This window comes from Nilaparvata lugens, chromosome 5, assembly GCF_014356525.2.
Source record: "Nilaparvata lugens isolate BPH chromosome 5, ASM1435652v1, whole genome shotgun sequence".
In the NCBI taxonomy this organism is placed as follows: Eukaryota; Metazoa; Arthropoda; class Insecta; order Hemiptera; family Delphacidae; genus Nilaparvata; species Nilaparvata lugens.
The window spans coordinates 50,534,121-50,550,273 of record NC_052508.1 but is presented as its reverse complement, the minus strand read 5'-3'; the positions used below and the strand labels follow the sequence as shown (position 1 = coordinate 50,550,273).

Here is a 16,153-nt window from a genome sequence, read left to right as displayed (position 1 = left end):
TGCCCCCTGTGCCCCGTCGTGACCCGGCACAAGTCCAATATTAGAGCGCACATAGTCAACAAGCATCCTGATTTTTATTGTGATAACGGAAAGATTATTTAAAATGTTCATAGGCCTACTGTTGTTTATCCAATGAAAAAGTTGTTTCCATACGTTTGCAGATGGATCCAATGGAACCTGAAATAGTTTTTACTTTTTTTTCGTTTGTGGAGTTCGTGATCCGTCACGTAGGAATATCTAAGTGGTTATTGAACAAATTGAACTATTAATTGATTGTTTCTGGAAATACTTTTGTAAAATTCTTTCCACACTTTTTTTGTCTTTGGTTCTATGATCCGATACGAACGTGGTCAAAGGATATACGGTATTTGAAAGTATGTATTGAACAAATTCAACTATATTTGCAAACTGTTTCTTGAAATATTCTTGTATATTTTTATGCACACTTATTATTTGTAAGCTTCTTGATCTGTTAAGAGAATTATTTTTATGTTTCTTCTGTTCAAAGTAAATTATTATTAAAACGTTCCAATAATACCTAATATTTCCAAAAGATTTTCAATTTCTGTCTCACCCTCCATAATATTTTCACTGAAAATAATCAATAATTATTTTCATTGAAAGGTGAAAGAATTCTGTATTTTCCCAGTTATCAGTAACTCATTATAATCTATTTTATTACGGAGCCGGCCCATGTGGATCAAGCTTATTATTACAACTTTGCTATCAAGAAAATGGAGTCTATATGATGGCGAAACATTATAAGCCAATGAGTGGTCTCTATGGATGGGGACTCGTGCTAAGCATCCGAAATTATCCAGTGTTGTGTTATGTCTTATTTGCTGTGGGCAAAGAATCATATTATCTGTATTCAATTATCCTCTTGTAAAATACGTTTTTCTTCCAATGCTTCTTGATGAAAAATGCACGCTGTAATTCAATGATTCAATAAATTGAAACTTATTCCATCAGTTGTCACTCTTTTGTTTTTAGATGTGTCTCACGAAAATAATATTTGGTCTCAACCAAAAACGGGACGGGAACAATTTGAAGTCATGCAGGGTCGTTTCCTTTGTCCAAGATGCAGCAAAAACTACAAATACAAGGCTGGACTGAACCAACATCTGAAACACGAGTGTGGAGTCGAACCAAGATTCAAGTGTTCTCTATGTTCATACACTTGCACTTACAAGTTTCGAATGAAAGCCCACATGGCAACCAAACATACTAAAATAATGTTACTGGAATAAGAATAATTATAATGCCGTCACTTGATCTGATTACAGTTTTTTTTTTTTTTTTTTGTTTTTTTTTTAACAAGACAAGTCATGTTATTACATAATAATTCTAACACTAAGTAGTTCAACCTAGTTTAGGTTTGAAAGGAATTCTTGTACACTATAAAAAGCTCTATCAACTAAATATTTTTTAATTTGTTTTTTGAAAATCTTCAAATCATCATTACTTTTCAAGATTTGAGGTAGCTTGTTATAAAATTTCCTACCAATATAATCTGTTTTTGTTCAAATAACCTACTATTATGACCCATTATATGATAATCTGCTCTGTTTCGCGTATTATACTCATGAACATCTGAATTCTGGATCACACCACTCGTTTTCACATGCATTACAACTTCATATACATACAAAGATGGCACAGTTAATAGACCAAGCTTTTTAAATAAAGGCCTACAAGAGTCTAACCTATTCACTTTCTCTATACATCTGAGTGCCTTCTTTTGAATCTTAAACACCCTGTCCATATTTTGTTGAGATGAATTACCCCATACTAAAATAGCATACCTAATATGAGATAGTATAAGTCCATGGTAAGCAGTTAACAGTAGTTTTTTATCATTCAGCCTAGCAAGCTGCCGCAGGACAAATACCCCAGATGATATCTTATTACATATCCTCTCAATGTAAGGATGCCATGTTAATTTCCTGTCCAATAAAATTCCCAAGAATGCTACTTTCTCTTCTTGGTCTAATTCATTTTCCTCTACAAACACATTTATTTCTCTATCCTCTACTGAATTATATTTACTTTTGAATTTTAGGAATTGACATTTCTTACTATTTATTGTTAATTGCCTTTGCTTCAAGAATTGGACAATTGACTGTACTCCAGTAAAAGCATTTATTTCTAGACTATCTAATAAATAATTGTTAAAGATAAGCGATGTGTCATCAGCAAACAACAGAGCTCTGTGATCTTTTAACTCTTTTGGTAATTGGTTCACATACAACAGAAACAGTAAGGGACCCAGAATTGAGCCTTGAGGTACTCCAGCCTGGACCTCCAGTTTTTGAGATTTAATTTTTACTATTTCATTCCCATCCACCTTGGTAAGCTCAACACACTGGTTTCTACCTATGAGATATGATTCAAACCATTTTAGTTCTATACCATTCACACCTACAGTTTTTAGTATTTCCAATAATATTCTATGGTTCACACAATCAAAAGCTTTGGATAAATCAAGAAATATTGCGGCTGCCTTCTCACCTGAATCTATTATATCTATTAGTCTTTCAACAAGGGATACTATTGCAGTCTTAGTAGATTTCCCTTTCTGGAACCCATGCTGTTCATCACATATGAAATTAATTTCTTCCAGGTGCATCAATAGCCTATTTAAAACTACTCTTTCAAAAATTTTACTTATTACATTTAGAATACTAATGGGTCTATAATTTTCAACTCTTTCAGAATCACCGCTCTTGAAAATTGGCAAAATTTTTCCTTGTTTCAGATCATCAGGGAAAATACCCTGATCTAGTGAAGTATTAAGGAGATGCAATAAAGGGTCCAGTAATTCATTTTCACATTCTTTTAAAATTTTGCTTGAGACCCCATCCAATCCTACTGTTTTTTTGTTATTCAAATTTTTTATTATTCTTGACAACTCATCTCTTGATAATGGATGAAATTTAAATACCTTTTCAATTGGCTCAGCATTTAATGTAGTTGTATTACAAGTATTAGTGTTCAGTGACTTTTGGAGATTATATGCAACCTGTTGATAATACTTATTGAAAAAGTTACAAATGTCTATACTATCATCCATATAATTTCCATGTTCATCGATTATCCTAGGGACATTAGTAACTGTATCTTTTTGAGCTGCTCTCCTATTTCTATTAATTACCTCCCAAACAGCAGAGTTAAAATTGGTACTAGTTGTTAATATTTCAGCTGTTTTCTTACACTTAGCTTTCCTCACTTCTTTTGCATAGTTTTTCTTTAGACATTTGTATTTGACTTCACTCGGAACATCCCTCACTAATTTAAATTCCTCATAAGCTTCCCTAACAATATTTCTTTGAGTAAGAATATCTTCAGTTATCCATTCATCTACTTTGTTCAATTTACTTTTTACTTTGACTTTTTTTATTGGACAGCATACACTAATGTGAAATCTTAGAGTATCAATGAATTGCTTATATTTGTAATTTAGGTTACAACTGTTATAAACACTACTCCAATTTTCTTGAAGCAGTTCCTGCTTCAAACAATTTATATTTCCTAGCTCATATTGCTGAATTTCTTTCACAAAAGTTTTTTTTCTGCTTGGATTCTGGCCCTGCAACTTAACATCTAAAATTTGATAGTTATGATCTGATAGATCTGAGCTACCTAACCTGACATTACAACCTTCTATATTTGTGAGGATATTATCAATAATTGTCTGTGAAGTTCGAGTTACTCTTGTATATTCGTGGACCTTAATTTCTAAATTATTCATATTAATAATATCTCTAATATCCTCTGTCATTTTATCCTGCCTGGCAAAATCGGTATTGAAATCTCCTACTACTATAACATTTGTGAAACGAGCGGTTGTAATTTCCAAAAGTGTATGGAGCAGCTCACAAAATTTTTTCCAGTCTCCATTTGGTGACCTATAGATACCTAACACTGCTACCTCAAATCGATCATCAATTTTTAACCTTAGTCCTGTCACCTCTAAATCCATCTCAACAGAAAATCTCTTAACAAAATCCAGTTCATAAGTTTGGGTATGTTTAGCATTGCTAGTGAATATACATACACCACCACTTCTATGAGCTATTCTACAAAATTCTGATCTCAGTGAATAGCCTGGAATCCTAACTTGATTTATTTCCTTTATTTTTAAGCCATGCTCTGTGAAAATAACAATGTCAGGATCCTCCTGTTTAAGAAATATTTCTAATCTGTCAATTTTGTTGCGAAGATACTGAATATTTTGATGATAAATACTAAAAACCTTACCATCTTGTGCTACTCTATCTCTAGCATTTGTAGCTATTTCCCTTTCCCTGTTTTGAGCCAATTTACTAAAAAATCGTTATTTGTTTTTTTGACTGTTTTTAAACCAGAGGATTGCAAACGGCTTTCAATCAGCTCTGCCAATCTATTACAAAAGATTACTTTGCCAGATCGATTTAGATGCAACCCATGATTAGTGAAGTTATGTCTTTTCAGCCTTTCATTTAGAAAACAAATCCCCAGTTGTTTAGAATTCTTATTTTTTAGGCTGTTGATTGTATTATGGATTGATTTGTTTGTCGAATTGATTGCTTCATTTAATTCTGGCCTATCAAACCTATTAGGAATAGTACTTATTATTAAGTTTGTTTTTTTGCTGAGTGGCACAATTTCCTTGATTTTTTTCTGTTACTTGAGGAAGATGATTCAAGTTAGGTTCATTTATATTATTTGAGCCACCCAGTACAATTAGATAGTCATTTTCATCAAAATCTTTAGTTTGTTCCCTAGCTGACTCTACAACTGCATTAATTGATGCACTTGGCTTGAAAAAACATTGGACATCAAATTTATTTTTCAATCTTTTATCAAGGAGATCACTGCAATCACGTCCATGACTGGACGTCAGTAGCAGAACTCTCCCTTTCCTATCTTTATTTCCCTTAGCTATATTTTTGGTTGCTGTCTTCAAAACCTCACTGTACGTTTTATTTCGACAATTTTCAGAGCATTTCCCATCATTTAGGTTAGATTCTATTTTTTTGCATTTGGACGGAGGTTCTATCATACATTTAGTATTATCAAATTTAGATTTTAGTTTCTTTATTTCCTCCGACATTAGACTACATTGATTTTTTAGATTTAGTATTTCTTTTTTATGGTCTTCATCTTGTAATTTTATAATCAGTTCCAAAGATTTAATTTCTTCTACCATCCCTAACCTTTCTTCCTCAGACGTTTTTAGAGTTACTTCTAATTGGTTTTTTAAATTAGTGTGGCTACTTTGTAGTTGAGCAACTTTTTCGGCTAAAGTAGTTTGAGGAACTGGGGTTTTTGGTTTTGGCGTTTTTGAATTTTGGTTTTGGGAATGCGTAAGTACTCCCGCTATGTTTACATTTCTATTAATAACCTTCGGTGTTCTATTTGAGCTCATCTTCCTATCTAAGAAATTATATTACTTGCAATAATAATAATTGATTTATAAATGATAGGATTTTAATTAGGTTATAATTTTAGTCAAGTAAACTATCTATGTTTATTTTTAAATCTCGAAAACCTAACCTCAAAATAACCTCTAAACGATGTTTGGCTTATAAAATAGAATTAAGAATTAAAATCTAAAACAAAATGATAAAACGTGATCAAGAAACAATTAATAATGAAATTAATACAAAATTTGTACTTATCCGTGACTATTTATAACACAAAATCTTCCAAAACCCAGGAGCGAAATTATGTATGACTTTCATTCACAACCTCAAGGTCATCATTCCTCATCATTTACTACAAATGTAATCAAGTGAATGTTTCAAGTGAATGTTTTTCTCAAGGATTTGCAATGTGAATACAATTTAATATTATAATGTACGTAAATGCTCAATAGTATATGACTTAAATTTAAATTGTAGCCTATATATTTAATATAGTTTTAAACATGTGTACGGTAATGCTGTAAATTCAGATGTGATATATTAGTTTAAATTATCAATCTAAATTGATAATGATCATAAGATAGAAAGTATTAATAAAAATATTATATTTTAAATATTTAGATTGAAGAACGTGAAAGAACATTAGGCTCTACGTAAGTATTAAATAGTATTGAGGTTTTCAATCTCAATCTATCTTTTTATTACATCTCATATCTCTATCACTTAGTTCCATAATATTATAGTAGGTAGGTTCCGTTTAAAAAGAATTGAAAATAATATTATCTGATAGTAAGCATAAAATATAATTCAATCTGGAATATGACAATACCAGTTTACTGTGCGGTAGTTGAAAGTTGATAGAAAGCTTACGGTCATGAAAGAATGCCTGCTGGGCTACAAAACAGTACGATGCATGTCCGTAAATCATATTTCATCATTTTATCTCATGTTTTCAGAGACAACAAACGGGATCTACTCATGGATCGAAGGTATCGAACCCAAGACTGCCAACTTGAAACAGTTCCAGAACGCTGGAGATAGATTTTTTTGCCCTCAGTGTGGGAAAAATTATAAATACAAGAAAGGACTCAACCAGCATTTGAAGCACGAATGCGGAATGGAACCCAACCTCAAGTGCTCTCTTTGTTCATACAGGTGTAGGCACAAGTTTCACATGAGAGCCCATGTAGCTAGCAGACATACGGACATTCCGTTCATGCTTGATAAAAAATAAACTTACAAGTATATCAATATTATCTCGTTGACTTCATAGTTACTCATGAAACCTCATATATAGCAAAGAGTAATTATAATATTGAAATGTAATAGGAATCATACAGTAGTTGAAACAATTTGTGCTTTAATAAAATAGAAAAAATGGTAATTATTGATTTATATTTAACGCTGGATACTTTGTTTGTGTGTTTGTACAAGGATACTATTCTATTCGAGGATTTCTATTCTATCAACAATAAGTTGACAACTAGCCTACAACAGTATTGTTTCATTGATTTTGTATCAAAGATTAGTCTGAACTCTGCAAACAATTTGCCGCATACAAACATCTTGCTCTTATTGTGACAAATGTTGTTCTCATAGAAATTTATGAATTTTTCATTCCAATATCTACAAAACTTTAAACAAGCATAAGATTCAGTGCTGTATTTGAAATAAATATTGATGATTCAATGTTGAATCCAAGTGTATCATTATTTCATCCTGACATTTTTGCTTCTTTATTGTTGATAGTAGACTTAACTTAGGCTACTTATTTTGTCCATCTTCTCTAACGCCTTCCAATATTTGTTGGACAGCCTCATGCATTAGTATTTTGTACGTCCACAATAAAGTGAATCATTTTCTGTTTAAAAAATAGCGCATGAGCATATTGTATATGCTTCAGCTAGATGCTTATCCTGATTCACAAATCACTAATAAAAAGCCTTATGGCTGAGAGTCATTATGCTTCTGATACTAATAAATCTGCAATGTGCAAAACATGTAATATATCATTGCACATGAGCATGAATAACCTTTCTTATCTAATGGACCAACTGACTCATGCTTCGAATGATGCCCAGATTACACCCACAGTATTCCCTGCTTGACCCTCTTACCAAAGCTCTTCGTCCCCCTCCTTTTTTTCCTCCCATAAGCTTTGGATATTTTAACTTCTAGAATGGCACTATTTCCATTGACTTAGCTTTGTGACATTATTTCTTTTTCTTTCTGTCTGCCTCCCTTGGCCATACTCTTATTTTCCTTATTCTTCTTTTATTTTATTTTTTTGACAACCGGTGAACGGTCTCGAAGGCGGATGAGGGAGCTGTTCCCAACGGCGGCGAGAGCGAATGAGCCTAGGGAAAAAACCCAAAGAAAATCCAGGGCAGGCAAAGCTCTGTGAGCTGCAGCGAAAGCAGTTGCCTAGGAGAAGGAGACTCCAATCAAAAATTCCCTGGTCCTCCTGGTAGGGGGTTGTATACATGGGCCAGCAACCCGGTTGCACAAAAAACACCATCGCTACCGAATCAGAAACAACAAGCCTCGGCATGGACCGGAATAATCGGAATATTGAATTGGACACAAGACAAAAATTGATGATTGGATGCTGGAATGTTAGAACACTGTATGAGACCGGAAAAGCTGCACAAGTTGCTGCCGAAATGAAAAAGTAGCGAATTGAGATCCTTGGACTGTGTGAGACAAGATGGACCAGCCATGGAAAGACAAAATTAATATCTGACGAATCTCTTCTATATTGTGGAAAGAAGGAGAAAATGCGCCACATACACATGGAGTTGGATTAATGCTGAGTAAAAAAGCGGAAAACGCCCTAATGAAGTGGGAGGGATTATCAGATAGAATAATCATGGCAAGGTTTAGGGCTACATTTTTCAATCTGACTGTGATAACGGCTTATGCTCCTACTAATGACTGTGATCTTCAGGGAAAAATGACTTCTATGACATGTTGCAAACAGTGGTTGAGAGAGGGAGCAGGGAATCAAAGAGAGATATTGTCATTCTAATGGGAGACATAAATGCAAAAATTAGCTCAGTTAATGATGGTGAAGAGGCAGTGATGGGAAGGGAAGGCCTGGGAGTTATGAATGAGAATGGAGAGCTGATCACAAACTTTTGTGCTTTCAATGACCTGGTTATAGGAGGAAGCTTTTATTTCAAAAAATAAAAAATAGGGCAAGAGCAGATTGTCTATGCTTCAGCTAGATGCTTATGCTGATTCACAAATCACTAATAAAAAGCCTTATGGATGAAAGTCATTATGCTTCTAATAGACTATTAATAAATCTGCAATGAGCAAAACATGTAAAATATCATTGCACATGAGCATGAATAACCTTTCTCAACTAATGGATAACTTTTGTATAGCTTCTATTGGATTTTATCATGGACTAAATGTATCTTTGATGAACTAAATGGGTTTAATAAATGAATAGCTGTAATTTTAAAAACCCGCACAAAAACGCAATAATATTCATTAAATTATAAGATGCATTAGCTGGCATAATATTGTGCTTCTCATAGAGAAAAGCATGTTGATATTTATCCATTCTACTATGGGGTATTTAGAAAATATGAGCATGAATCAATGCTCAATAAACGTCTAACACCATTTTTCGTTATTTTCTTTTCAGTGGAAGTTGACGAAAATGATTTGTGGCTGTGTCCCAGATGCGAAGAAACCTATGACTGCCAGGCTGATCTAACCCAACATTTGAAACTAGACTGTGACTTTGAAATTCTGCCATATACTATTCTTTGAAAAAATAACTGTGAAGAATAGGCTTCTCTATCAAAATATGGAGAAACTCCAGGCTGCCAAGATTGATTTTATTTCATCTAACATTTAATTCATATTCTTAATAATTTCCTTATTACGTTAGTTTATTCTATTAAGTTTATCATTTTCATATAATTTTCTATTGTTTCTATTATGATTCATTGTTTTTATATAACGTTGATGTTTTATCACTCAATTATTTAGATGCCAATTAATATCTGCTTTAAATAGTGTAAAATATCTTGAGTTACTCAATAATATTTATTATTGCCAATTATTTTTAGATATGCAATTTGTACTGCATAGAATTAAGTGCCAAGAATTACTTTAATTTACCATTTATATTTGCAATGAGAATCAAACGATGTTTCTGTGATGATATGTTTGATGAATGATTTAGATGAAATATCACAAAGCATCTTCATCCCCATCATACAAACATTATAAAGAGAATCACATCATATTACCAATTCTACCTTGATAAACATTGTTGAAAGTTTTTTAGGTACTATATTACTAAGGAAGCCTAAGTTATTAGTTGTAGTTTAGTAGTCTAGTCCTAGTTATTGAATATAGAAAAAATATTACCACAAAAGTTAAGTTGAGTTATACCTTGTTATAGACTTTATTATCATTTTGGAAGTTACGAATTTTCTGTTTCATATATTGCCAATATAACTTCTATAATTTTTCTTTCTATACATATAAGTGTGATAAAATCCAAAAGCAAAAGTACCTTTTAATTCTTTTCGTTAACTTCTATATAGATATATTTTATGTAATAACAAAAATAACAATGGAAAGATAATACATCACAATTCATGCAGCCTATTTGTTTGACTCTATTAATTGCAAACCTTAATAATACTTTTACCTTTCTTGTTAACATTAGAACATTAACAAAGCCAAGTTCTTTTCTCTCATCAGTGATTAGAAGCTGTACTAACAGTGAGTGTGGCTAAGAATGCTTCAAGTCAACAGAATGTCTATTCAATTATTATGGAGCTATTTATTTTATTTAATTTGGCTGAATAAGTTTGATCTTACTTTCCACTCTACTCTACTCTCCTTTTTCCACTGTTAATTCTTTTCTTCATTATTCATTTGAAGCCAATATGATTCACAACTTAAGAGTTTCAACATCTTCCTAAGCGAAGTTCTAATCTAATTGCAGACATTGGTGGTTCGAAAAAAATAATTGATTTCAATACAAGTCTAGGGTGTAGGAGATTGAACTTATAGAATCCATTACTATACTGTTTCAATCTCTATTATTCATTATGAAGTAGGAATTGATTCTTTCCAGTCTCATTAATACCTTGTTACTTAATTTATCATTGCGATGATATTATTCAATGTACCAAAAATGATTGCTCCAGTGCTGCGGTTCTAGTCCGATTTGGATCTGGATGGAATTCTTGTAACCACATGAAATCATCGTAAGCATGGAATAACTATATATTCTACTTTGATGATTATGTGTTTTTATCATTGATGAATAAATACATGGATATTAGTTGGAATGTATTGGAAGAATTAGTTCTTATATGATTGTAAGATATGAAAAACAATTGAATAGTTTCAGATTTTCTAATGATTCCAATACATATCTATTACTATAGAAGCTTAAATCTCTATAAAAACAATTGAATAGTTTTCAGATTTTTTGTCAAAATTCCAAAAAATTTATGACTATAGAAGCTTCGTTCCCTGATTCCCTACAATTAAGCCCCCTGAACACAAGGACAATAGTTGCGGCCACTAGACGTGGCCATTAGTGGCGACTACTAGAATTCGTTTTTACTACGAGAAGGGGTTCGGCCGCTTGTGTCCCTGTGTGGTGGCGTTTTGCCAATACTACTAATGTCCCTGAGTGCAGTGTGCCATAGTCTCAAAAACATTAAAATGTCCGATTTTGCTGCTCAATGACAATGATCCAATTGCAATCTATAATATAATTAAGAAAAGAAAATGTCTTATACATGTACGGGATTGGAAATACACGAATGACGCAACCATCAGGCCTCAACTACTGAACTGATTTACTTGAAAGTTTGCATATAATAGGTTCTTAATTTACCGACGATGGTTAGAGGCCTATTTTCAGTTCTCCAAGATTTTAGTAAGTCAAGTTTCCAGTTTATCAAGTTTTCAATGCATCATGCTTCCAGTTTGTTATACTTTGCTTGTGAGTGGTTATAGATAAAATACTGTAGTGTAATCAATGGTTTTATATTCTATCCTCTTATTATTCTTCTATATACAACTTCTTTTTCTATTTCTTCAACTATCTCTAATCATAGACTAAGTAAACAGGTTAGATCTGTGCTATAATTTAATAAAGGAAAGAACTGGCTTATACACACGTACGAGATAGAAAATTCACTCATGACGCATCATCACGTCTGAACTACTGGACTGATCAAGTGATCAACTTGATATTTTTCATGTAGATTCTTTATTTACCAAGGATGGCTAAAGGCCGGTTTTCATTTTTGTTGTTCAAACAATTATAATTTCAATAATTGAAACAAATTTATTTAATTGTGATGCAAAGTTTACATAAGATGAAAGCCTAATCTAATCGGTTTTCTATTGTAAATTATTACAGTTGTTCAATATCAGTATAGCCGGGTCCACACTGAACAAATGTTCGTCAAACATGTTTGTCGAAACAGTTTGGACAAATTTTATTGTTTGACAAACAATGTTAGCCCGTGGCCAGTGAGGACGCGTCACCAAACAAAATATTTGTAAGTGAGGAGAACAGGTTTTGGGTTGCGCCGCAAATTCAGCAAACACTGAAAATGTTTTGAAAAAAAGTAATTTTTTGTTTGACGAACAATGATTGTCTAAACTTTTTAAAATGTTTGTCCCTGAGCCCCTCAACAAACATGTTTGCCGAACATGTATGTCGAACATTTGTTCAGTGTGGACCCGGCTTAAGAAACTATAAAACTAAATTCCATCTTTTTGTGCTTTAAATGGACCTTCGCGGAGCACGGGGGATTACCTGCTATTATAAAATAAACGAACTCTAGTTTTAGAAATAAACTTTAGTTTTATACATTTCACTAACATCGATCTCCAATACTCATAATTCAATCCCAAATTTTTGTGCTGGAAACAAAAAATAACAAATTTGTTTATTTCTAGGTGCAGTGTACAAAGAAAATGGGTGGATGGAAGGAGGCAGGATCAAACAGAAACAGATGCGAGACTCGGTGGGTCGCTACCTGTGTCCGAAATGCGGCAAAACCTACAAGTACCAGTCGGGACTGAGCCAACATATGAACCATGAGTGCGGCATGCTTCCCAAGTTCAAATGTCCTTACTGTCCCTATGTCTGCAAGCAGAAGTCGTCGCTGAAGCCTCACATAATGGCCAAGCATCATGCCATGTACGCTGCCGAAATTGGCAAAGACTTGGCCTCATAGCAATAAGTGTGCTTCAGTTGGTTTGGTCATAATTATAATGGCGAAGCATCATGTCATGTATGCTGCAGAGATTGGCAAAGACTTGGCCTCATAGCAATAAGTGTGCTTCAGTTGAATTTATAAAGTGATGATGCGGTTGGATTATACAATTGTAGCTCCTATTAATTGTAAGATTATAAAGTCTTGAATGGACGCATTGGTACTATTCATAAGGAATACTGACAGTTTGAAGCGAATCTCTCTAGTGCGAATGTACTTTTCCTCCACCTACTGTCTAAAGAGCCTACTTTACTCCCTGAAACATAATACTAAAGTGTCACTTTTTCGCTCTAGGGAGGAAAAAACAGAAGAACTCCCTAGAGTGTAAAAGTAACTCAATTAAAATAACATGGGAAGCATCTCTATTTAAAAAAAATTACATTTGAAATAGGTTAGAAGGTCTAAGCTCAGATGAGGAAGCATATAGAGTAGTCATTAAACCAACTAAATTCAATACCTCAACCAGACATTTGATCAATATATGAAATATATTATGTTTCATGCTAAAATTATTAAAAACTTCATTTCAGTATACTATAAAAATGTAAAAATATTTTTTTCATATTCTATGTTATTCAAAATATCAGCCAACAAATATTCCTCATTAACTAATCAAATTTGAAACGGGAACTTCATCATAGTACGTGTCGGCCATTGCTGTTACAACATTTGCCGACAGATAGCGCATAGCGCTATCGGCGGTGAACTGTGCGATTACAAGCCAACTGTTTAATTTTTAGGTTATGTTGTAACACATTTTACTGGTCACGTGAGTTGAACTGTGAATGATTTTATTTACAGTTTTTTTATAAAAATGTAGGTGGAGGAAAAATGGTGTGTACATCACAAGTGAAAAATCTTTTTTCTCCCTCAGGAAAATTGTTGCCCACGGCTTCGCTTCGGGCTTCAAATTTTTCCCTCTAGATATACAAATAACTATTGTCTATCTATCACTACTTTGTTCCTATAGTCCATACAGAATTAATATTATTAAAATTATATTATAGTTTGGACTTGGAGGGATATGCAGAGCAGAGAAAAGTAGGGATACAGCGGCGGCGATGTTGCCGTGCCAAAGCGGTTGTGAGAGTTCAACAGCTCCTGATATGCATACGAATTTTCCTCTCTGAAAGCACCGGATCGAGTGACTCCAATTGACAAATTTCCAACAGCGCTTCTTCTATGACTCTATTCATCACTGTAATTGGCTGATCTCACTCCATTTCTCTGCTCCGCAGAGTCCCTGCAGTCCAAAATAATGTTGTATAGATCATAGTGGCCCTCCTGGATTGGAGAAATCGCTTATGAGCTGTTGTATTGTAATCTTTGAAATCTGCAACGTATAGTTACACAGAGTTGGTGGAATTTATGGAAACAGCTGAATATTCCTTTGAAAAAGATAATAGGGGTCCTATTCGAAATGAAAAAATGGTTTTTTAGAGCAATTATTTATTACTCTTCTGTTGCTTCAAAGTTTTTGTCCGCCATATAAATGAAACTTCTTTTTTTAATAAGAATATGGTCATGTGATAGATTATGATTTCGATCATAGTTCGACAGAACTACATGAATCTCCCAAATAGCATCAGCTGATGTTATAAATGAATGTAAACATTGTAGTAGTGCATGAAATGAAATTATCCAGCTGACTAAATGATAAATCACAACAAATTTTGTCTTATGCACTCTCAATGTGTTTGTATATCCTGAAAAAGGACGAAGGGGTCGGTAATTGTTGTTGCCCAACAAACTTTATCTGCAAAAAGGTTCGGTGAATATAAGTTCAAAATTTGAAGATGAAAATCGTTCGAAACTTATTGAACGGACAAACATACAGACTGACAATTACTTTGGCCTTGAGTCAAAAGTAAAAACTCGCCAACGCTCGTTCAACTATCAAGTGCTTGGTTCAGACTTAATCGATTTTTAGTATTCTAATTGAATCATTGATTGGAGGGGAAAAGGGAGGAATATAATGAGTCCACATTGGGTTCAGTGGACTAAATCCTTATAAAATCCAATCAGTGATTTTATTATTATGTACATAGATCTATCTTCAGATCTATGTTAGATATTATTTTCCTGTATACACTCTACAAGCTGCCACTTTATTAACATGAAAATAACAAGAGTGCCTCCCAACCTTAAAGCATTGAAATATATACAAATTTATTTATTAATGTATACCTTAATACGAGTAATTCTATTTTGTATTTGAAATTAGATCTTATTGAAGTGTGAGAATTAGAATCCTCAGGCCCAGTTCCTACTCCTGATTTAAATGATAAGAAGAAAAGAAACGGTTGTCGATCAACTAATGATGATATTAATAGTAAATATTAATTGCTTCTTCATGATACTATGATACTTTATTATTGTGATAGATATTATTCAAATGACAGCTGTAATATAATTATGTTTCCTTTACAATCATTTCGATTTGCCTTATACTACCTCAATATAGAACTACATTTGTTGCTAATTGAAACGAATGTAGCGGAATGTTTATATAATCAATGTAATCTTCTATCAATTAAATTAAAAAAAAAACAATGGTTTTAAAGCTAATTCTGATAATGTGGTACTACATACTCATTTTAGAATGTATGCTAACTTAACTAATTCAACCGTTTTCTGATGGGTTTTTTATGTATCATGTAACATCACACGTTGTAAGATATCTCAAGTATGATCTTTGATTATCCATGAATTCACTGTTATTGCAAAACCGTTCGATATTAGAAATATGCTTATCGTGAATCAATTAGATATATTTAAAATATGTATTATTATTTCTATTTACTGTTCTTTGACTACTACTAATATTAAGTCAATTCTTATTTTCATTTTTATTCTATATCGGGAGAGTATTTTACATATCTGTGAATAAATTATGCCATACAATTTGCAGTATTATCGATTCTTCACCTTCTTGATCGTGTATAATTTTCAGTTTATTCACTAAAACCAAATTTGTAAAAAATATAGATATAATTTATCAAAGTACAGTAGTTTAATCTAGTAGTATTGTTTAGTATTATTATTGTAGTAAGTATTAATAGCATTACTCAGTAGAAGCATTGCATAGTCTTATGCTCTATTAACAGACTGGATAGAATTGTTTCCAGTTGCTCTGTATCTAGATTTAGTCCTGCCAAAATAAAAATTGGTTTGTGTGCCTTCTACTTCAAAATATCCAATATTTGAGTATTCCCAGTCCTTTTTTCTCTGTTCACTATCTATATTCCCTATTTATTCATCCATTTCATAATTATTATTGTAATACCTTATGTGATTATGAAAATATGGTTTTCAAACCTCCCAGTTACTCATTGATAAACTTTTCAATGTGTCCCAAAATTTCAGTAAAAGCTCTCTATATTCAATTACTATCTTATTAATATTAATAGTTTTGAAATAAGGAATTATTTATCGCTCAATATAATCAGGTATTAATTTCTATAATAC

At 32.7% G+C, this 16,153-nt stretch overlaps 1 protein-coding gene across 21 annotated transcripts in view; it reads left to right on the top strand.

Moving 5' to 3' along the window:
• The window catches only part of LOC111063080 (longitudinals lacking protein), a 592,348-nt gene that overhangs the window by 387,367 nt on the left and 188,828 nt on the right, over nt 1–16,153 (top strand). The window contains exon 5 of one of the 21 annotated variants that reach the window (XM_039428595.1): nt 12,366–15,894. The exons of the other annotated variants lie outside the window; for them this stretch is intronic. Coding sequence (XP_039284529.1) covers nt 12,366–12,646 — 281 coding nt within the window. The 3' untranslated portion in view covers nt 12,647–15,894. Of the gene's footprint in view, nt 1–12,365; nt 15,895–16,153 lie in introns of those variants that run through there. 21 annotated transcript variants of the gene reach the window in all.